At 68.2% G+C, this 15,266-nt stretch overlaps 2 protein-coding genes across 2 annotated transcripts; one reads left to right on the top strand and one right to left on the bottom strand.

Moving 5' to 3' along the window:
• The first annotated feature begins 52 nt into the window (after nucleotides 1–52).
• CSRNP2 (cysteine and serine rich nuclear protein 2) lies at nucleotides 53–10,811 on the top strand. The gene is made up of 5 exons (XM_084303606.1): nucleotides 53–114; nucleotides 5,198–5,450; nucleotides 5,791–6,050; nucleotides 6,977–7,273; nucleotides 7,553–10,811. Exons 2-5 carry the CDS (start codon nucleotides 5,300–5,302, stop codon nucleotides 8,438–8,440), a joined length of 1,596 nt encoding a protein of 531 aa, XP_084159732.1. The 5' UTR covers nucleotides 53–114; nucleotides 5,198–5,299; the 3' UTR covers nucleotides 8,441–10,811.
• Nucleotides 10,812–11,062: 251 nt separating this feature from the next.
• Nucleotides 11,063–15,239, bottom strand: LETMD1 (LETM1 domain containing 1). The gene is made up of 9 exons (XM_084303619.1): nucleotides 15,122–15,239; nucleotides 14,446–14,597; nucleotides 14,234–14,349; nucleotides 13,884–13,966; nucleotides 13,116–13,302; nucleotides 12,902–13,003; nucleotides 12,289–12,441; nucleotides 12,111–12,207; nucleotides 11,063–11,818 (listed from the first exon to the last, which is right to left on the bottom strand). Exons 1-9 carry the CDS (start codon nucleotides 15,226–15,228, stop codon nucleotides 11,748–11,750), a joined length of 1,068 nt encoding a protein of 355 aa, XP_084159745.1. The 5' UTR covers nucleotides 15,229–15,239; the 3' UTR covers nucleotides 11,063–11,747.
• Between the last annotated feature and the right edge of the window lie 27 nt (nucleotides 15,240–15,266).

Below are 15,266 nucleotides of genomic sequence, written 5' to 3' on the forward strand. Positions count from 1 at the left end.
CGGGGGCCGCCCCCCGCCCCGCCGGCCCCGCCCCGCCGCCGGACCCCGGCCTCGGGGCCCCCCCCGGGCCCCCCCCTCCCCAAGGCCCCGCCGCTGCCTCGCCCCGGGGAGCCGGTGAGTGGGGGGGGGGGGGGGGCGCTGGGGGATGGGGCCTGAGGGGGGGGTATAAGGGTGGGGGGGGGGCCTATAGGGGATGGGGGAGATGTAGGGGTGAGGGGGGGCTATAGGGGATGGGGGGGCTGCAGCTGGGGGGTCTATAGGGGATGGGGGAGGTCTATAGGGGAGGGGGGTCTATAGGGTGTAGGGGGGATGGAGGGGATGGAGGAGCTATAGGAGATTGGGGGGGGCTGCAGCTGGGGGCTTGTAGGGGATGGTGGGCCTATAGGGGATGGGGGGGGATGCAGGGGGGCGAGGAGGGGCCTATAGGGGATGGGGGGGATGTATGGGGTGAGGGAGGGCTATAGGGGATGGGGGGGCTGCAGCTGGGGGCCTGTAGGGGATGGGGGAGGTCTATAGGGGATGGGGGGGCTGTAGGGGATTAGGGGGGGCTGCAGCTCGGGGCCTATAGCGGATGGGGGGGGTATAGGGGATGAGGGGGGGATATAGGGTATCGGGGGGGCTCTGCAGCTGGGGCTGTATAGGGGATTTGGGGCTATAGGGGATAGGGGGTCGCCTATAGGGGATGGGGGGGGTCTGCAGCTGAGGCCCTATAGTGGATGGGGGAGGCCTATAGGGGATGGGGGGGCTATAGGGGATTCAGGGGGGCTCTGCAGCTCGTGGCCTCTAGGGGATGGGGGCAGCTGGCATCGTCCCTTTGCTGTCTGGGGGCCTGTAGGGGATGGGGGGGCTGCGGGCAGCACAGGGCCCCTCGGTTATGGGGGACGTGGGGTGGCGCTGGGTGCCCCATAGGGCGCGAGGCCGAGGGTGCCCTTGGCACTGGGCTGTGGGGTGGGGGGGTCGTGGAGTCACCCCTCAGGATTGGGGCACCAGGGGAGCCCCCCAGGAGGACCCCAAGCGGAGGGGACGAGGTCACGGAGGAGACCCCGGGCAAGGAGGGGCTGGGGGCAGCTCGGGGGGGTCCTCGGGGACAGCTCGGGGGGGTCCTTGGCGTTCACTGCGACCCCCCAGGGACGGCGCTGACGGCCCCATGGCGGTGTGGGGACAATTTTGGGGTGCGGAGGCAGCCGGCAGCCCCCACGCAGCCCACCCCACAGCCCTCTGCCTCCTGCTGGGGGGGGGTCAGGGGCTGCCCGAGGCCTCTGGGTGCCCACCGGGTTCCCCCCCGGCCGTGTGGGTTCCCGGTGGGGTTTCGGGAGGAGCCGTGAGGGCAGGGGTACGGCTCCGAGCCCCTCGGGGTGCCCTCGGCCTCGAGAGCTTCGGGGCGAGACCTCACGGGGTGGACCCGGGCTCGGTGCGAGCACCGGGCACAGGCCCCGCGGTGCTTTTTGGGGTCAGCCCTTCCCGAGGACGCTGAGCCCGGCCTGGAGCCGCGATTTTGGGGCTTTCTCTGCTGATTTGGATGCTCGTTGCATAAGGCGCTGCTGGTGCCGCTGCCGGGGGGGCCTTGCCCGGATTGATTCGCTGCCTCTGCTTTTAGCGTGGGAAAGAAACCAAATTTTGGGTGGTCTGGGGGGTTCCCCAGGACACCCTGACCCGGGGGGGTTCCCCAGGGCACAGCACCCCCGGAACGGGGTCGGCTCGGGGCGCAGCGGGTCCCTAAATCGACCGACCCCTTTGGGAAGGCTCCTCCAAGGGGCACCCCCTGAACTCCTCGCCCTCGCCGAGCCCTTTGGGGTCGGTCCCGTTGTGGTGGGGGCGATTTCATCCCCGCTGACCCCAGCTCCAGCCCTCGGGCACCTCCCGGGCTCTGCGGGGTTACCCAAACCCTCCTGCCTTAATTCCGCTCAGCGCCCAATTACCCCGTGGGGGCCGGCGATGCTCCCCGACCACCCCACGGCCCCGGGGGTGCTCCTCAGGCCTTGGGGAGGGAGCTCAGCGCCTCGGCGTTTTCATAGGATCTGCAGAGCGGGGTCCAGGGTTGTTTTTTTTTTGCCCCCCCTTGGCCTCGAGCAGCCCCTCGGGGGGCGCGTGGGGGGCGCGCGCTCCTCCGGGGAGCCGCCAAGGGCGCCCGCAGCGCGCCACGGCCGAGCTGCGGGGCTGTTCCCGGCCTCCCTCTGCCCGATCCCCGTCCGTCCGTCTGTCCGAGCCCCCGCTGTCCGTGTGTCCGAGCCCCCCGGCGCTGTCTGCAGCTTGCTCCGGGGCCGGCAGCGCGCTGCGGCGGCTCTGCGGCGCTGCTGCCGCGTCATCCCCGGCTCCTGCTGCAGCGCGGCGAGCGCCGGCCGAGCCCCTGCGGGGTGGGATTCCAGCCCGGGGAGCACGAACCCGGCCCGCGGCGGGGCCCTTTGCCCCCTGCCACCGCTGCCCCTGCTCTCAAAGGAAGGGAAATCGCCCCAAATCCTCTCCCCCGGCAGCCGGGCCTCGCGCTGCCTTCGCGGGGGATGCTGAGCCGGGCGCCGCAGCGGAATAAAATGGAATAAAATGGGCTCCTTGGGGTTTTTCTCCTCGCTCCCTGCTTTTTTTTCTTCCCTGTTTCTTCATCCTGCCCGCCGTGCTGCGGCCCCAGACGTTAGCAGCGGGGTCGAGGTGCTTTTGGGGCACGGGGGGGCTCGACGGCCGCGCGCTGCCCTCTGCTCCTGCGGGGCCGATGCCCGCCTGTGCGCACCCCCAGTGACCCCAGTTCAGCCCGGGCTGCTTTTTCCACTGGTGTCGATAAACCGGGGAGGGTCTCCCCGCTGTTTGCACCCCCCCAACCTCTTTCCACAGCCCCCTGCGGGTGTCTCCGTGCCCCCCCCCTCCCTCCCTCTTCTCTCCCATCTGCTGAAACAATCGGCCTTTGCTGCCTCGCGGCCGGCCGAGGAGCTGCTCTCTGCTGTGGGATCCGTGGGCAGGGGGTGGACGGACGGACAGACGGACGGGTGGGTGGACAGACAGACGGATGGACGGACGGACGGACGGACACCGGTGTTTCTCTGGTGCCGGGCTTTGTGCAGGCTCAGCCCCTGGGAGCTGGGAGCAGGAGGGCTCCTTCCCACGCCCGTAGGTCAGCAAAGGTCGTCTCCCTTCCAGGCTGGAATTTGGGGTTATTCCGCGCGGATTGGGTGTCGGACACCTCTCGACATCGTAAAACCCAGGAGGCTGCGCAGGTTTTGGCCTCTTTCTTGCTCTTTTCAGGCCACTTGAGAACCCAACCCGGCCCCCTCCAAAACCCCGGTGCCGCTGCACCCAAAGGCGCTGCTCTTGCTCCAGCCCTGCGAGGTGCTGGGCTCCAATTTATGCTTCGTCCCCCCCCAGCCCTGCCGTTTTGGGGGTGTCTGTGCAGGGCGTGCACAAATTAATATTTTTAGTCTAGCTCCTTTCAGCCTGGTTTAATAGCGGAAAGGAGGGGACTCGGCGCCGTGCGATGGCTTCCCGCGGAGCTCAGCGTGGAAACCTCTGGCCGGTGTGCGAGGGAAGTTTCTCCTTTCTCCGTTCCAGTCCAATTCCCTCCTCGAGGCTTTACCTCCTGCCCCAAAACGAAGGAAACCTGCAGGGGATGGCAGGGAGGACGGGGGTGCCACCATGTCACCCCCACAACGCCCGAGCAGGGTCCCAGACCCCCCCTTGTGGGCTGGGAAGGGCTCCGTTACGCATCCGCTGCCTTCGTGCCCCTCGCGTCCGTGCCCAGGACGTTTTCTCCAGTTTCTGTTTCCATTTCACACTTTCTATTTCGGAAGGGTAACCTGAGCCAGGCGGACGGAGCCCACGTCCCGCTGCGGGCATCACAGGGGGGCTGCTGCTGCCCCCGCCCCGGGGAAGGGACGGAGAGCTGGGGAGGGGTCGGTGTCAGCATCCCGGTCCAGCCCCGAGGAAACGAGGAGGCTCGTGGGGTTTTCCTCCTTCCTCCATCCCTGCTGGGGTGTTGGGGATTGCAGGGACCGCAGAAACCTCCCCGTGTGCTCGCCGGCGAGCTCCTTCCCGAAAGGAAGCTGATGGGGGGTGTGAGGCCACCAGCTCCGGAGGCAAAATCACCCCCGAAAATGGGACACGGGGACGAGAAACCAGCAAGGCCAGGGGCAGGGGGCTGGTTTGGAAAGGGACGTGGTGGCACGGGGGACGTGGTGCTGGTTTGTTGGGGCAGGGGTGCTCGAGCCGCTGTTTCCTGCCCTCACTTTAATTTTGGGGCTCATCCATGGCCATCTGCAAGCACCACGCTGCTCCCAGAGCCGCTCCTTCCCCCTCTCCAGCACCACGATCGCCCAATTCCCCTAAAAAAAAAGCTGATTTTAAGCCTGGGCTCAGCCGAGCCGGGGCAAATCGTGCTCTGGGTGCTGGGGGCTCCTCGGGGCGCATCCACGTCTCCGGATGCACCTCCCCGGTGGACGGACAGACAGATGGACGGATGGGTGGATGGATGGACGGACGGACGGACTGACGGATGCAGTCTCCCGGAGCCGTTTGTTCCGTTGCCATGAGAACCGGCGCTGCCGCACCGAGGGACGGGGACGGAGCCACCCGCATCCACAGCAGCCTCGGCTCTGCCTTTCCCCAGCCGGGGGGGCTCCCCGAAATCCCCCCTTGCCCAGCCCTTCCAGGCTTCCCAGTGAGATCCGGCCGCTCCCCGTCCCTCGGATGCCTGCGGGTGCCACCAGGCAGGGCTCTCCCTCTGGTGGGGGCTACAAATCAGCTCTCGGCCGGTCTGCGGCTAGGGGGAAGCGCTGCGGTTGTTTAAATGGGAATAAAATGTGTTAAATGGGAATGAAACGTGTTAAATGGGAACAAAATCTGGGCAGGAGGAGCTCGCCTCTGCTCCTGGGCCATCCCCAGCTCCAGGCTGGGTCCCTGCGCCCTCCTTGCCAGGCTCCATCCCGAGGGCTCTGCCTGAAAATCGGCCGTTTCTTAACAGCTCCCGGGGCCTCTGAGCCGGGTCCCGTGGGTCTCGCAGCTCTCCCGACTGTTTGGGGGAAGCTTCGGGGGCACCCCAGGTGTCGCTTTGCTTATCCACGAGTGAGCACCACAGCTCCGTGCCCCTGAGAGCAGGGCGGTGGGGCTGGGAACTGTCACCCTCCCCGGGCTCTGGGTGCTCTGGTGAGGAGGAAGGGATCGGGATTGGGATCGGGGTCGGTCCCTGGGTGCTGACTTCCTTTCCCTGTGCCCACAGGTCCGTGGCGAGCCCGCCAGCAGCTGGGGCTGGCGCCGGGGAGCCGGTGTCAGGTCCCCCCCCGCCCGCTGCGCGCCCCCTCTCCATGCGAGCCGCGGCCAAATGGATGCGATCGCGAGCGGCGGCCTCAAGAGGAAGTTCGAGGACGCGGACGTGGGCTCCCCGGCCTCCAACTCGGACGATGAAATCTCCAACAGCGACAGCGCCGACAGCTGCGACAGCGTCAACCCCTCCAGCTCCACCGGCTTCATCCGTGAGTGGCCCAGGACGGGGACGGGGACGGGGACGGTCCCTGGAGGTGCCGCGGTGCCACGGTGCTGGCTCAGCTCTCCCCACGCTCATCCCTTTCCAGCTGGGAGATGGCGAGCGTCCGTCCCCGAGCCTTTATTCCTCCCGCTCCTTTCCCAGCCCCTACCCAAACCTTTGGGTATCTGAACGGGGCGAGCAGCCCAGGGCTGCTGGAACGAGCGAGGCACCCTCCACGCGGCGGGGGGCGCGGAGACGCCGCTCTCCGGGGGTGGGAGGCCGGCACGGGGCACCGAGCGGGCTTTTCGTCCTGCTCCAACCCCGCCTGGGGCTCGTCCTCCCCGCAGCCACCTCCATCCTGAAGAGGCAGAAGCAGCTGCGCAGGAAGAATGTGCGCTTCGACCAGGTGACGGTGTACTACTTCGCCCGGCGCCAGGGCTTCACCAGCGTGCCCAGCCAGGGCGGCAGCTCCCTGGGCATGGCGCAGCGCCACAACTCGGTGCGCCGCTACACGCTCTGCGAGTTCGCCCAGGAGCAGGAGGTGAACCACCGGGAGATCCTGCGGGAGCACCTCAAGGAGGAGAAGCTCCACGCTAAGAAAATGAAGGTACGGCCGCGAGCTGCCCCCTGCCTTGGGCAAAGGGAGCGCGCGGGGAGGGGGGGGGCCCAGGCTGCTGCTTCGTGTGGATTTGGGGGTAGTTCAGCTCTGTTCTGTGCCTTTTTTTTTTTAACTTCTGTTGCCACTGCTCTTGCTGCCTGGTTACTCCGATGCTCCCCCCTTTCCTCCTGGAGAGCCCGGACAAACCTCTCTGGGGCTGTGCCGGTGGAAATTCCAGTCTGGGAAGTGGCTGTGCCCGGGGAGGATCCGGATCCAGGTCCGGGTGGCTCTGCCCGTTCCCCAACCCGTCCCCAATTACAGGCGCAGGGTGCGCGCCCTTGGGCGTTGCCTCGGGGCCGGGCTTCGTTTCGCAGCGATGCTTCGTTTAGTGCCAGCCTTTAATCAGGCTGCTGCTGCCATGACAACGCGCTTGGCAGAGGGACGCAGGCCCAGCCGGCCACCTCGGTTTTATCATTTTTTCTTAGCATTTTGCTTTTCTGACGGCTCCACGCGCTGCCCGTGGAGCCACGGGGGCCAGAGGGGCTGGTGACAGCGCCTGGGTCCGGCTGCATCTGCCTGGGGAGCAGCGGGGCTGGGGTTTGGGGGCTGAGAACAGGATGGACCCCAGCAGGGAGGCGAAGTTGTGTCCTCAAATTCCTCCTCTCCCAGGGCCCAGGTATTTTTAGGAAGCGGCGACCTCCTTTTGTCGTGCTCCTTGCAGGGAGGAGGGAAGGCGGTGGAGCCTCTGCTCTGATCTCCTTCGTATTTTTTTCCTGTAAACTGCTGTGTGGGACCAGGGGGCTGGGGATGGGCTCGATCCTTCTCGCTGGCTCTGCCCCGAGGCGCGCAGTCGGGGTCGGCGCTGCCCCCCAGGGGACCCACAGCCCCCCCCCAGCATCGCTGCGGGGTCTCAGCCCTGTCCCCCCGCCCCGCAGCTCACCAAGAACGGCACGGTGGAGTCCGAGGAGGCGGAGGGGCTGACGCTGGAGGACGTCTCGGACGACGACATCGACGTGGAGAACGTGGAGGTGGACGACTACTTCTTCCTGCAGCCCCTGCCCACCAAGCGGCGCCGGGCGCTGCTCCGCGCCTCCGGCGTGCACCGCATTGACGCCGAGGAGAAGCAGGAGCTGCGGGCCATCCGCCTCTCGCGGGAGGAGTGCGGCTGCGACTGCCGCCTCTACTGCGACCCCGAGGCCTGCGCCTGCAGCCAGGCGGGCATCAAATGCCAGGTGAGTCGGGGAGGGAGCTGCCAGCACCCAGCCTTCAGCCTGCCCGCGGTGCCGGGCTCTCCGTGAGACGTGGAGAGCTGAGAAAAGGGACTGGAGGAGAGGGGTGCGCGGCCCCGGCCTTGTTTTGGGGACCGCCTTGCAGGGAAAACCTTCCCAGGGGTCGAGCCCCTGTTGTGGGGTGGCGTTTGGGCACCGGTGGGGCTGGTTCAGGAGGCAGAAATCGGCGTCACGCGAGCTCCCGGCGCCGCCGTCCTCAGCTGCGGCGTCTCCCTCTGGCAGGTGGACCGCATGTCCTTCCCCTGCGGCTGCTCGCGGGACGGCTGCGGGAACATGGCCGGCCGCATCGAGTTCAACCCCATCCGCGTGCGGACTCACTACCTCCACACCATCATGAAGCTGGAGCTGGAGAACAAGCGCCAGGGAGCCCGGCCCGCCGAGGAGGAGGCGGCGGCGGCGGCGGCGGTGGCGGCAGCGCAGGGCTCCGGCAGCGCCTGGCCGGGGACGCAGCCCCCGGAGACGCAGGACTTCCAGGAGTTCATGGCGGAGAACGAGACGGCCGTCATGCACCTGCAGACGGCGGAGGAGCTGGAGAGGCTGAAGGCCGAGGAAGACTCGAGCAGCAGCTCCGGCGTGGAGAGCTTGGGCGTCTGCATCCTGGAGGAGCCCCTGGCCGTGCCGGAGGGTTTGTGCCCCGGCCTCGCCGCCCCCATCCTCATCCAAGCCCAGCTGCCGCCGGGTTCCTCCGTCCTCTGCTTTGCCGACGGCGCCGAGCAGGCGGCAGCGGCGGGCAACCAGCCCTACCTGAACGGTGGCCCCGTGGTCTACTACCAGGTGGAGCAGCGCTCCGTGCTGGGCACCAAGGGAGAGAGCGGCCCCGAGGAGCTGGAGGTGCCCCCGACGTACCCGAGCGAGAAGGACCTGGGCGTCATCTCCGTCCCCGTGGCGTCGCTGGTGACTTGCGGCCGAGCCGCCGCTGCTCCGAGCAAGGGAGAAGCGGCAAAAGCCCCGGCTCCGGAGGCTGCAGCCCCGGGCGAGGGCTGCCGTGGGGCCCCCGCCGCTCCCTTCGGCACAAACTCTCCGTCCCCTGCACCCGAGCAAGCCCCGGAGCGCACGCGGGAGCCGCCCGCCGCCGAGGAGCGCGCGCTGGGAGCCGCCCTGCCCGTCTGAGCGGCGTTGGGCGCCCCTTCCTCTATTTATTGACGGTTGTTTGACGGACCAGCAGTGGCCACACGAGGTTATTTAATTGTGGGGGGTGGGAGGGGCGCGGGGCTGCTTTGTACAGGGGGTTTTAAACGGGCCCAGGCGGGTGCTGCGCGGAGGCGGCTCCTTGTGCTTGGCGCTGGGCGCGCTCCCCGGGACCACGGCGCGGAGCAGCAGACTCGAGGCCCCCGTGCTCGGCTGCTTTCAGGTGGCAGCGGCCCCGCTGCTCCCCCCCCCTTCCCCCCAGCCCAGCAGGGACGGTTTTGGGGACAGTTTTGGGGTCCGGCCACCGCCCGCAGCCGCTCGGTTGCCGTCCGCATGCGCACGCAGCCTCCTGCTTCTCCCCCCGTCCTCCACCTCTGCAGCTCCCTGCTGCAGCGCCCGCCTGGGCACCTTTCTCCCCTTTTAACCAGAAGACGACGTTATTAGTTTTTTTTTTTTTTTAAATGTGTTGAATGTTTACCGGGCTGGGCCGCAGCCAAGCAGCTCTCCGGGGGCCGCGCTGCCCCATCGCACCCCAGCAGCCGTGGGGGGGGCAGGGACGGGGCGGTGAAGACCCCGCGCTGCTGGGAGAGGGCCCCAACCTCCCTGCACAGCACGGGGCGAGGACAGCCCCCGGCCTCTCCTGGAAGGTTTTTTTTTCTTCATCACCTCGTTGCTTTTCTCGACACCCGGCTCTGTGCCGCGGGGGCAGCGTGGGCAGGAGGAGAGCCCCGTCCGGCCACCAGCTCCGTCCGTCCTGCAGGAGGGGCAGAGGCGAGCGCGTCCCCTCTGTCCCCTCAGTGGGTGTTGAAAGCACTTTGCAGCCCCCCCCCGGGGCTTCGTTCCCCAGCGCTGCTCCTTCGAACCGAACCCCGTGGGGCGTTTGGCAGGTGGGGGGGGGCAGGACCCAGCGAGCGGCGGGGCCCCCCCTGCCCTTCCTGCAGCGTTTTCCAGCTGTCCCCTGGGGCTGCTCCCCAGCCGGGGGGGTGGCACGATGCCATCCCAGCTCGGGATGGGCCCCCCCAGGAGCTCGGTGCTGCCCCAGCCCCAGCCACCCTTCGAGCACCCCCTGCCCGAGGGGCACCATCCCCTGACCCCCCCCTTTGGGCACAGACGGACTCCAGCTGAGCAAACCTCGCAGCGAGGGGGAGAAGAGGGGCACCCAGACACCCCCCAGGACCCCCCCAAAAGCCGTGCCGGAGCGGAGGAGAAGCTGCCGAGCTCCGAAGCCGTTCCTGAACCTTTCCCCGCTGCCCACGAGCTGCCTCCTGCCGCCAGAGGATGGAAACCCAACGCAGCCCCCGGGCCACCACCGCCTTCTCGTTTCCTTCACGAACGCTGCTGCTGGCAGGAGCCCCCCCCCCAGCTCCAAAGGGCCCTGCGTGTCCCCCCCCCAGCCCTGGGGAGCGGGGAGAGCCGGGACAGACTGCGTCCTGCACAAGTGCTTTAATTGCTCGGGCTTCGTTTGGTCTCGCGGCTCCTCTCCTGCTTCTGCTCCGCGGCCGCTCGCTGGGGTCCCGGGGGGGGCACCTCCGAGCTGCTCCCCCCCCCTTGGGCCCTTTTGGTGCCGCTTCCCTGGGGCCGTCCCCGTTCTCTGAAGCTTTGTGCAGAGCCCGGGGGGTGCAGCTTTGGGGGGGGGGGGCTCCAGGTTTTGGGGCTCGGTGCCTCCTGCCCCCCCCGCACGCTCCCTCCAACCTTACCCAAGGGCTACGTCCCCGCGGGGGCTCTGGGGGGAACGAAGCCTTACCCGGGGCCGTGCCCCCCACCCCTCCCAGCTCTCCGTCCTGGGGGGGCTGCCGTGCCCCCACCGTGCCGGCCCCCCTCCCTGGGCAGCGAGGGCACGGGGCGGCCCCCCCCCCGTGCAAAACTCTGCCAAGGCAGAGCAAACGCTGACACTTGAACAGGTTTAAATCTTTGGAGATTTTTTTAGTTTTTGGGGGGTTTTCTTGTTGTTTTTTTTTTTTTTTCTTTCCTTTAAACGAATTCAGCGCCCCCCCAGCTCCCACAGTGCAGCCGGGCCAGGCTGGGGGGGTCGGGGGGGGGCTCTGCTACTAAGCAGAGAGCTCCTGGGATCGCCTCTGTTTTTACAGCGCCGTTCGCAGTGCAATCAGAGCGCGTCTCTGCCTCCTGCCCCCTCGGCTGCGGGACGAACTGGTCAGCCCCCACTGGTGCTACTGGTGCTACTGGGCTGCTCGGGAGCAGTGGCACCGGCGCCCGGCCCCCCCCCACCCCCAGCCCCATTTAAATCCTATTTAAATCCCGACCCTGCTCCCCCCACCCTCGCCCCCCTCTCTCACACTGTACACAGGTGGCATTTCCCCCCCCCCCCATTTCCAGTGTGAATCCAAAGCTTGTCAGGTCCTCCGCATTATTTTGGTTTTTTTTGTTTGTTTTATTTTTGTTTTTTTTTTTGGCCTTTTACATTCTTTTCATGGTGACAATGCTGTATTTAAAGAGAAATATTTAAGTGTAAAAATAAAGAAATGCTCAAACTTGCACCGGGAGTCGCTTTGGGGCTCGGAGGGCACCGAGAGGAGCCCGGGGGGGGCAAAACCAGAGCAGGGGCAGGGCTGGGGGGGGCTAGGGAGGAGCCAGGCGAGCCCTGCGCTTGCTTTTTTCTTTAATAAAACACGGAAAGCGGGTAGAAAGTCAGAAAAGTCAGAGTCTCTCATGCACGGACAGCGCTAGGACAGCTGGTGAGGGGCTGGGTTTAGTCCCTGGGGGACACGGGGGGGGCACCAGGCGCTGCTGGGGGCTGCGTCCTCACCACCAGTACAGCCCAGTCCTTCCCAGCGCCGCCCATGGCTGCAGCCCTGGGAACAAAACACAGCGACCCCCCCCCAACCTGGCAAATCCAGGGGGGGGGGGCTAGGGACTGGCCCTCGCCCCCCCCCCCCAGGAGCTGTTTGCATTAAGACTTCAGTGACACCCCCGGGATCCCCTCTGCACACCAGGGAACAGAGCAGCAGGGCCCAAGCTGAGCACAGCCCACCACAGGGAGCTCCCGGGGGCGGGGGGGGGCACGCGCCTGTTTCCCCCCCCCCCCATCCATAAAGTGCCGCAGTTCAGGAGGTGAAAGGGAGCCGCGAGGGGCAGCGGGGACAGCGCGGAGGGACGGGGACCCCCCCTTCACCTGCGTGGCAGCACCTCGGGGGGCAGCGGGGCTCCAGGCTCTGCCCAGCACCACCGAGACCCTGCCCGAGGTGCCGGGGATTGGGGGGGGGGGAGCACGAGGCCCCCCCCCCCCCGGCGATGCCGCAGGCGAGGGGTTGCAGCCGGGGCCCCTCCGCGCTCACTCCTTGGCCCTGAGGTAGTTGAGGGTCAGCAGGACCATGCTGTTGGCCAGCAGGGACACCTCGGACACTGCACCACGAGAGCAGAGGCTGCAAACCAAACGGCTCCCGGCACGCTCATCCCCTCCCCGGGGGGGCTGGGGGGCTCCCCAGGGCCTTTTTGCTCTGTTCCCAGCCCTTTATTTCCCCCCCATCCCCGTTTTGCCTCCCCCCACCAGGACCCCTTCCCACCACGAGCTCCCCTCAGCTCCCCAGGGGCTGCGCCCTGAGCCTTTTCCCAGCCAAATTCCAGCGAAATCTCCCCAAAACGCATTCCCCCCCCCCACCCCAGCAGGCAGGAGCTGCCTCTGCCCCCCCCTCACCTTGCAGCTTGCAGGAGAGCTGCAGCCACTGCTCCAGCCACGCTCTGCACTCTGCCAGGCCGAGGTGCGTCGAGTTCAAACCCCGGAGGTAGCAAGCCTGGGGGGGGGGAAAACAGACCCCAGGGTCACACAGGGGATGGCCCCAGGCCCCCCCCCCGGGCACTGGAGCCTTCCTCACCGCTCTCAGCTCCTCCTCGGCCAGCTGCCCCAAGCCCAGGCGCAGCAGGGCCCGGTCCAGGTGCCGGATCTCCAGGACGTGGCCGCGCAGGCGGTGCCTCAGGACAAAGGCGGGCAGGCGGGGGGTGAGGAACAGGACGCGGCTCAGGGCCCTCTGCAGCAGAGAAAAAGGCACCGAGCCCCCCGTCAGCCCCCCCCGGGCACAGCCCGAGCCACCTGATGGGAGCCGTGAGCACAGCCAGGAGGAAAACCGAGCAGGGGAGCGCTGTGAGCGCTTCTCCGAAGGAGAAATTTAAAAAAATAAATTAAAAAAAAAAGGGGGGGGGAAAGGAGAAATTAAAGGGTTGGGGGAAAAAAAATCCTGCGTGTGTGGCACAGGGCAGCGGTGAGCAGGTTGTGACCCTGCAGCACCGAGGCACTGAGGGGACGGGGAGGTGCTGGGGGGGTGGGAAATGGGGAGCAAAAGGCCAGGGTCGGTTTCCTGAGACGCTCCCCTCGCTGCCAGGGCTCCCGCGGCCGTCGGGAATAAAGCAGCCGCCCGAGGGTAAATCTGAAGGAAATCGGGGGGATTTCTCTCACCGCGCAGCCGTGGGGAGGAGGAGGGGGGCGCTCACCACGTGGGACGCGTGCAGCTTGCTCAGCCCCAGGGGGGGCCCCGAAAAAAGGCTTCTGAGGGCGTACAGCTCGGCCACCTGCGGCTGCGACCCCCGCTGCACCTGCAAGAGCCCCCGGCGCTCGTCACCGACGCTTCCTGGGGGGGTCCCGGGCACTGCTGAGCCCCCGGGGAGGTGCTGAGCCCCAAGGGGGGGGCCGCAGCCCCCCGCCCACCTTGGTGCAGAGCTCCTGCAGCTGGGTTTGGAGCCGGGGCTCGTGCAGGGAGCTCGCCGCCAGGGCCACGCTCTGCAGCACCTCGGCGTAGGCGGCGCTGCGGATGGCGTGGTAGGCGTCCAGGAACTCCCGCTGCTGGCTCGGCGTCCAGAAGTAGCGGATGAGGAGCTGCCGGGGGAAGAAATACCTGGGGGAGAGGGGCGGGGGGGTCAGGGGGGGCAGCTTCATGCACACACCAGCCGGGCAGGGCCTCGCTCGCTGAAGCAGTGCCCTGGGGGGGGGGGGGGGGCAGCTCCTCTCCCAGCCCCTCTCCCTGGGGGATTTGCTCCTCCGAAGGCCACGGCGAGCTCCTGAGCTTTATGGGGGGGGTGCACGGTGCTGCGGGGGGGCTGCGTTCCCAGCAGGACATTCCAAATGGTCCCAGAGCTCGGAGGGAACTGAGCAGGGCAGGGAAAAACCGAGCCAGGGGAGCCCAGGGCACAGGCGGGGGTGGCAGCCACGTGCCGGGGGTGTTTGTGCCCCAAGGCACGGAGCTGGCCGGGCCCCGGGCCCGCAGAAGGGCAGGATTGCGAAAACGAAATGCCAGCTGGGCTCCCCCGGCTGCAGGTGCTCGGGAGCGGGGGCTGAGCTGCCCATATTTGTGTGTTTGTCACCCCCCCCCGGAGCGATTCCACGAAACCCAAGACGCCAGGAGGGAGAGGAGGAGCCCGCAGCGCCCCCCCCCCGGGAGGTGGGGGGGGGGGGGGAGGGGGAGGGGGGGGTACTCACATCAGGACGATGACCAAGAAGTTGGCGAAGGGCGGGATGGCGAGCAGGCCGACGGGGATGGCCTTGATCACGTCCCTGCGGAACTGCGGCCGAAAGCGAAGCAGCAGGAAAATCAAAGAGGTGGGGGGGGGCAAAACCCACCCAGCTCCCCCAAAACCCACCTGGCTTCCCCCAAAAACACACCCAGCTCCCCCAAAACCTGCCCAGCTCCCCTCAAAACCAACAGCCAGGCACCAAATCCCACCCAGCTCCCCCCAAAAGCAGCGTCCTGGCCCCAATTTTGGGCAGGAATCATTCATATGTGTCCCCCCCCAAAAAAAAAGCCCCGTTCCCCCCCCCCCCCGCCGTACCTGCCGCAGCCTCTCCATGTCCCTGTAGGGCAGCTGCTGAGGGCTCAGCTTCTGCCGGGCCATCTCCTGCCGGATCCTCCTCACCTCCTTCACCTCCACCAGCACCGCCCGGACCCCTGCGGAGGCAGCGTTGAGGTTTCCCCCCGGGGGAGGCACCGGGCAAGCTCCGGTGGGGGCCGCGCGCTGGGGGGGGGGTCTCACCGTGCCCCCACCTCCGGTGAAGAGGGCGTAGAGGACGTAGAAGCGGGGGAAGGAGCGCTGCAGGAACCGCTCGTAGCGCCCGTTGAGCCGCTTCACGCCCCGCAGCAGGGCGGCCAGGGCGCCCCGGGAACCCGCCTCGGCAGAACGGCAGCGAACGGAGATCCTGCGGGGGGGGGATGGGGGGGCAGCCGGTTTTGGGGAGGGGGGGTGAGATGGCCCGGTACCGGGCTGCTGCCCACCCCCCCTCCCTCCTCCGGTGCTGGGGGGTGTGGACGGTAACCGGGGGGTGGGGAGGGTCTGGGGGTGGTACCGGGGGGGGGGGGGGGGGGCACCGGGGCCGGTAACCGGGGGGTGTGTGGGGGGGGAGCAGGGGCTGTACCGGGGGTGTCACGGCCGGTACCGGGGGCTAGGGGGGTTACAAGGGGCACCACGGCCGGTACCGGGGGGTGTTGAGGGGCCCGGGGGCGGTACCGGGGGTGTCACGGGCGGTACCGGGGGCTGGGGGGGGACACGGGACACCACGGCCAGCACCCAGGGGAGACGTCGGGGGGCCGGGAGGGCCCGGGGGGGGTCCGGGGGCACGGGGGGGGCACGGGGACACCGCAGCCGGTCCCCGGGGGAGGCACCGGGGAGGGGAGGGGGTCCCAGGGCCGGTTCCCAGGGCCGGTACCGGGGGTCCCGGCTCACCTCAGGGCCCCCCGCGGGGGTCGCGGCTCCAGGAGGCCCCAGGCGGGGCCGGGCCCGGGGCCGAGCCGCCAGAGCGCACCGCGGGCCCCCGCCCGGCACAGCGCCATCTTGGCGGCCGCCCACGTGACGGGGCGGGAGGCGGTGC

This window comes from Netta rufina, assembly GCF_964035555.1.
Source record: "Netta rufina genome assembly, chromosome: 30".
NCBI lineage: Eukaryota > Metazoa > Chordata > Aves > Anseriformes > Anatidae > Netta > Netta rufina.

Bases quoted from the DNA above. Each gene is read 5' to 3' on its own strand.
- CSRNP2 (XM_084303606.1), top strand. From the start codon at position 5,300: ATGGATGCGATCGCGAGCGGCGGCCTCAAGAGGAAGTTCGAGGACGCG. The intron at 5,451-5,790 runs GTGAGTGGCCCA...TCCTCCCCGCAG, and splicing joins CAGCTCCACCGGCTTCATCC to CCACCTCCATCCTGAAGAGG. The intron at 7,274-7,552 runs GTGAGTCGGGGA...TCCCTCTGGCAG, and splicing joins AGGCGGGCATCAAATGCCAG to GTGGACCGCATGTCCTTCCC.
- LETMD1 (XM_084303619.1), bottom strand. From the start codon at position 15,228: ATGGCGCTGTGCCGGGCGGGGGCCCGCGGTGCGCTCTGGCGGCTCGGC. The intron at 13,967-14,233 runs GTACGGCGGGGG...TTTCGGCCGCAG, and splicing joins ACATGGAGAGGCTGCGGCAG to TTCCGCAGGGACGTGATCAA. The intron at 12,208-12,288 runs GTGAGGAAGGCT...CCCCCCCCCCAG, and splicing joins CCGAGGAGGAGCTGAGAGCG to GCTTGCTACCTCCGGGGTTT.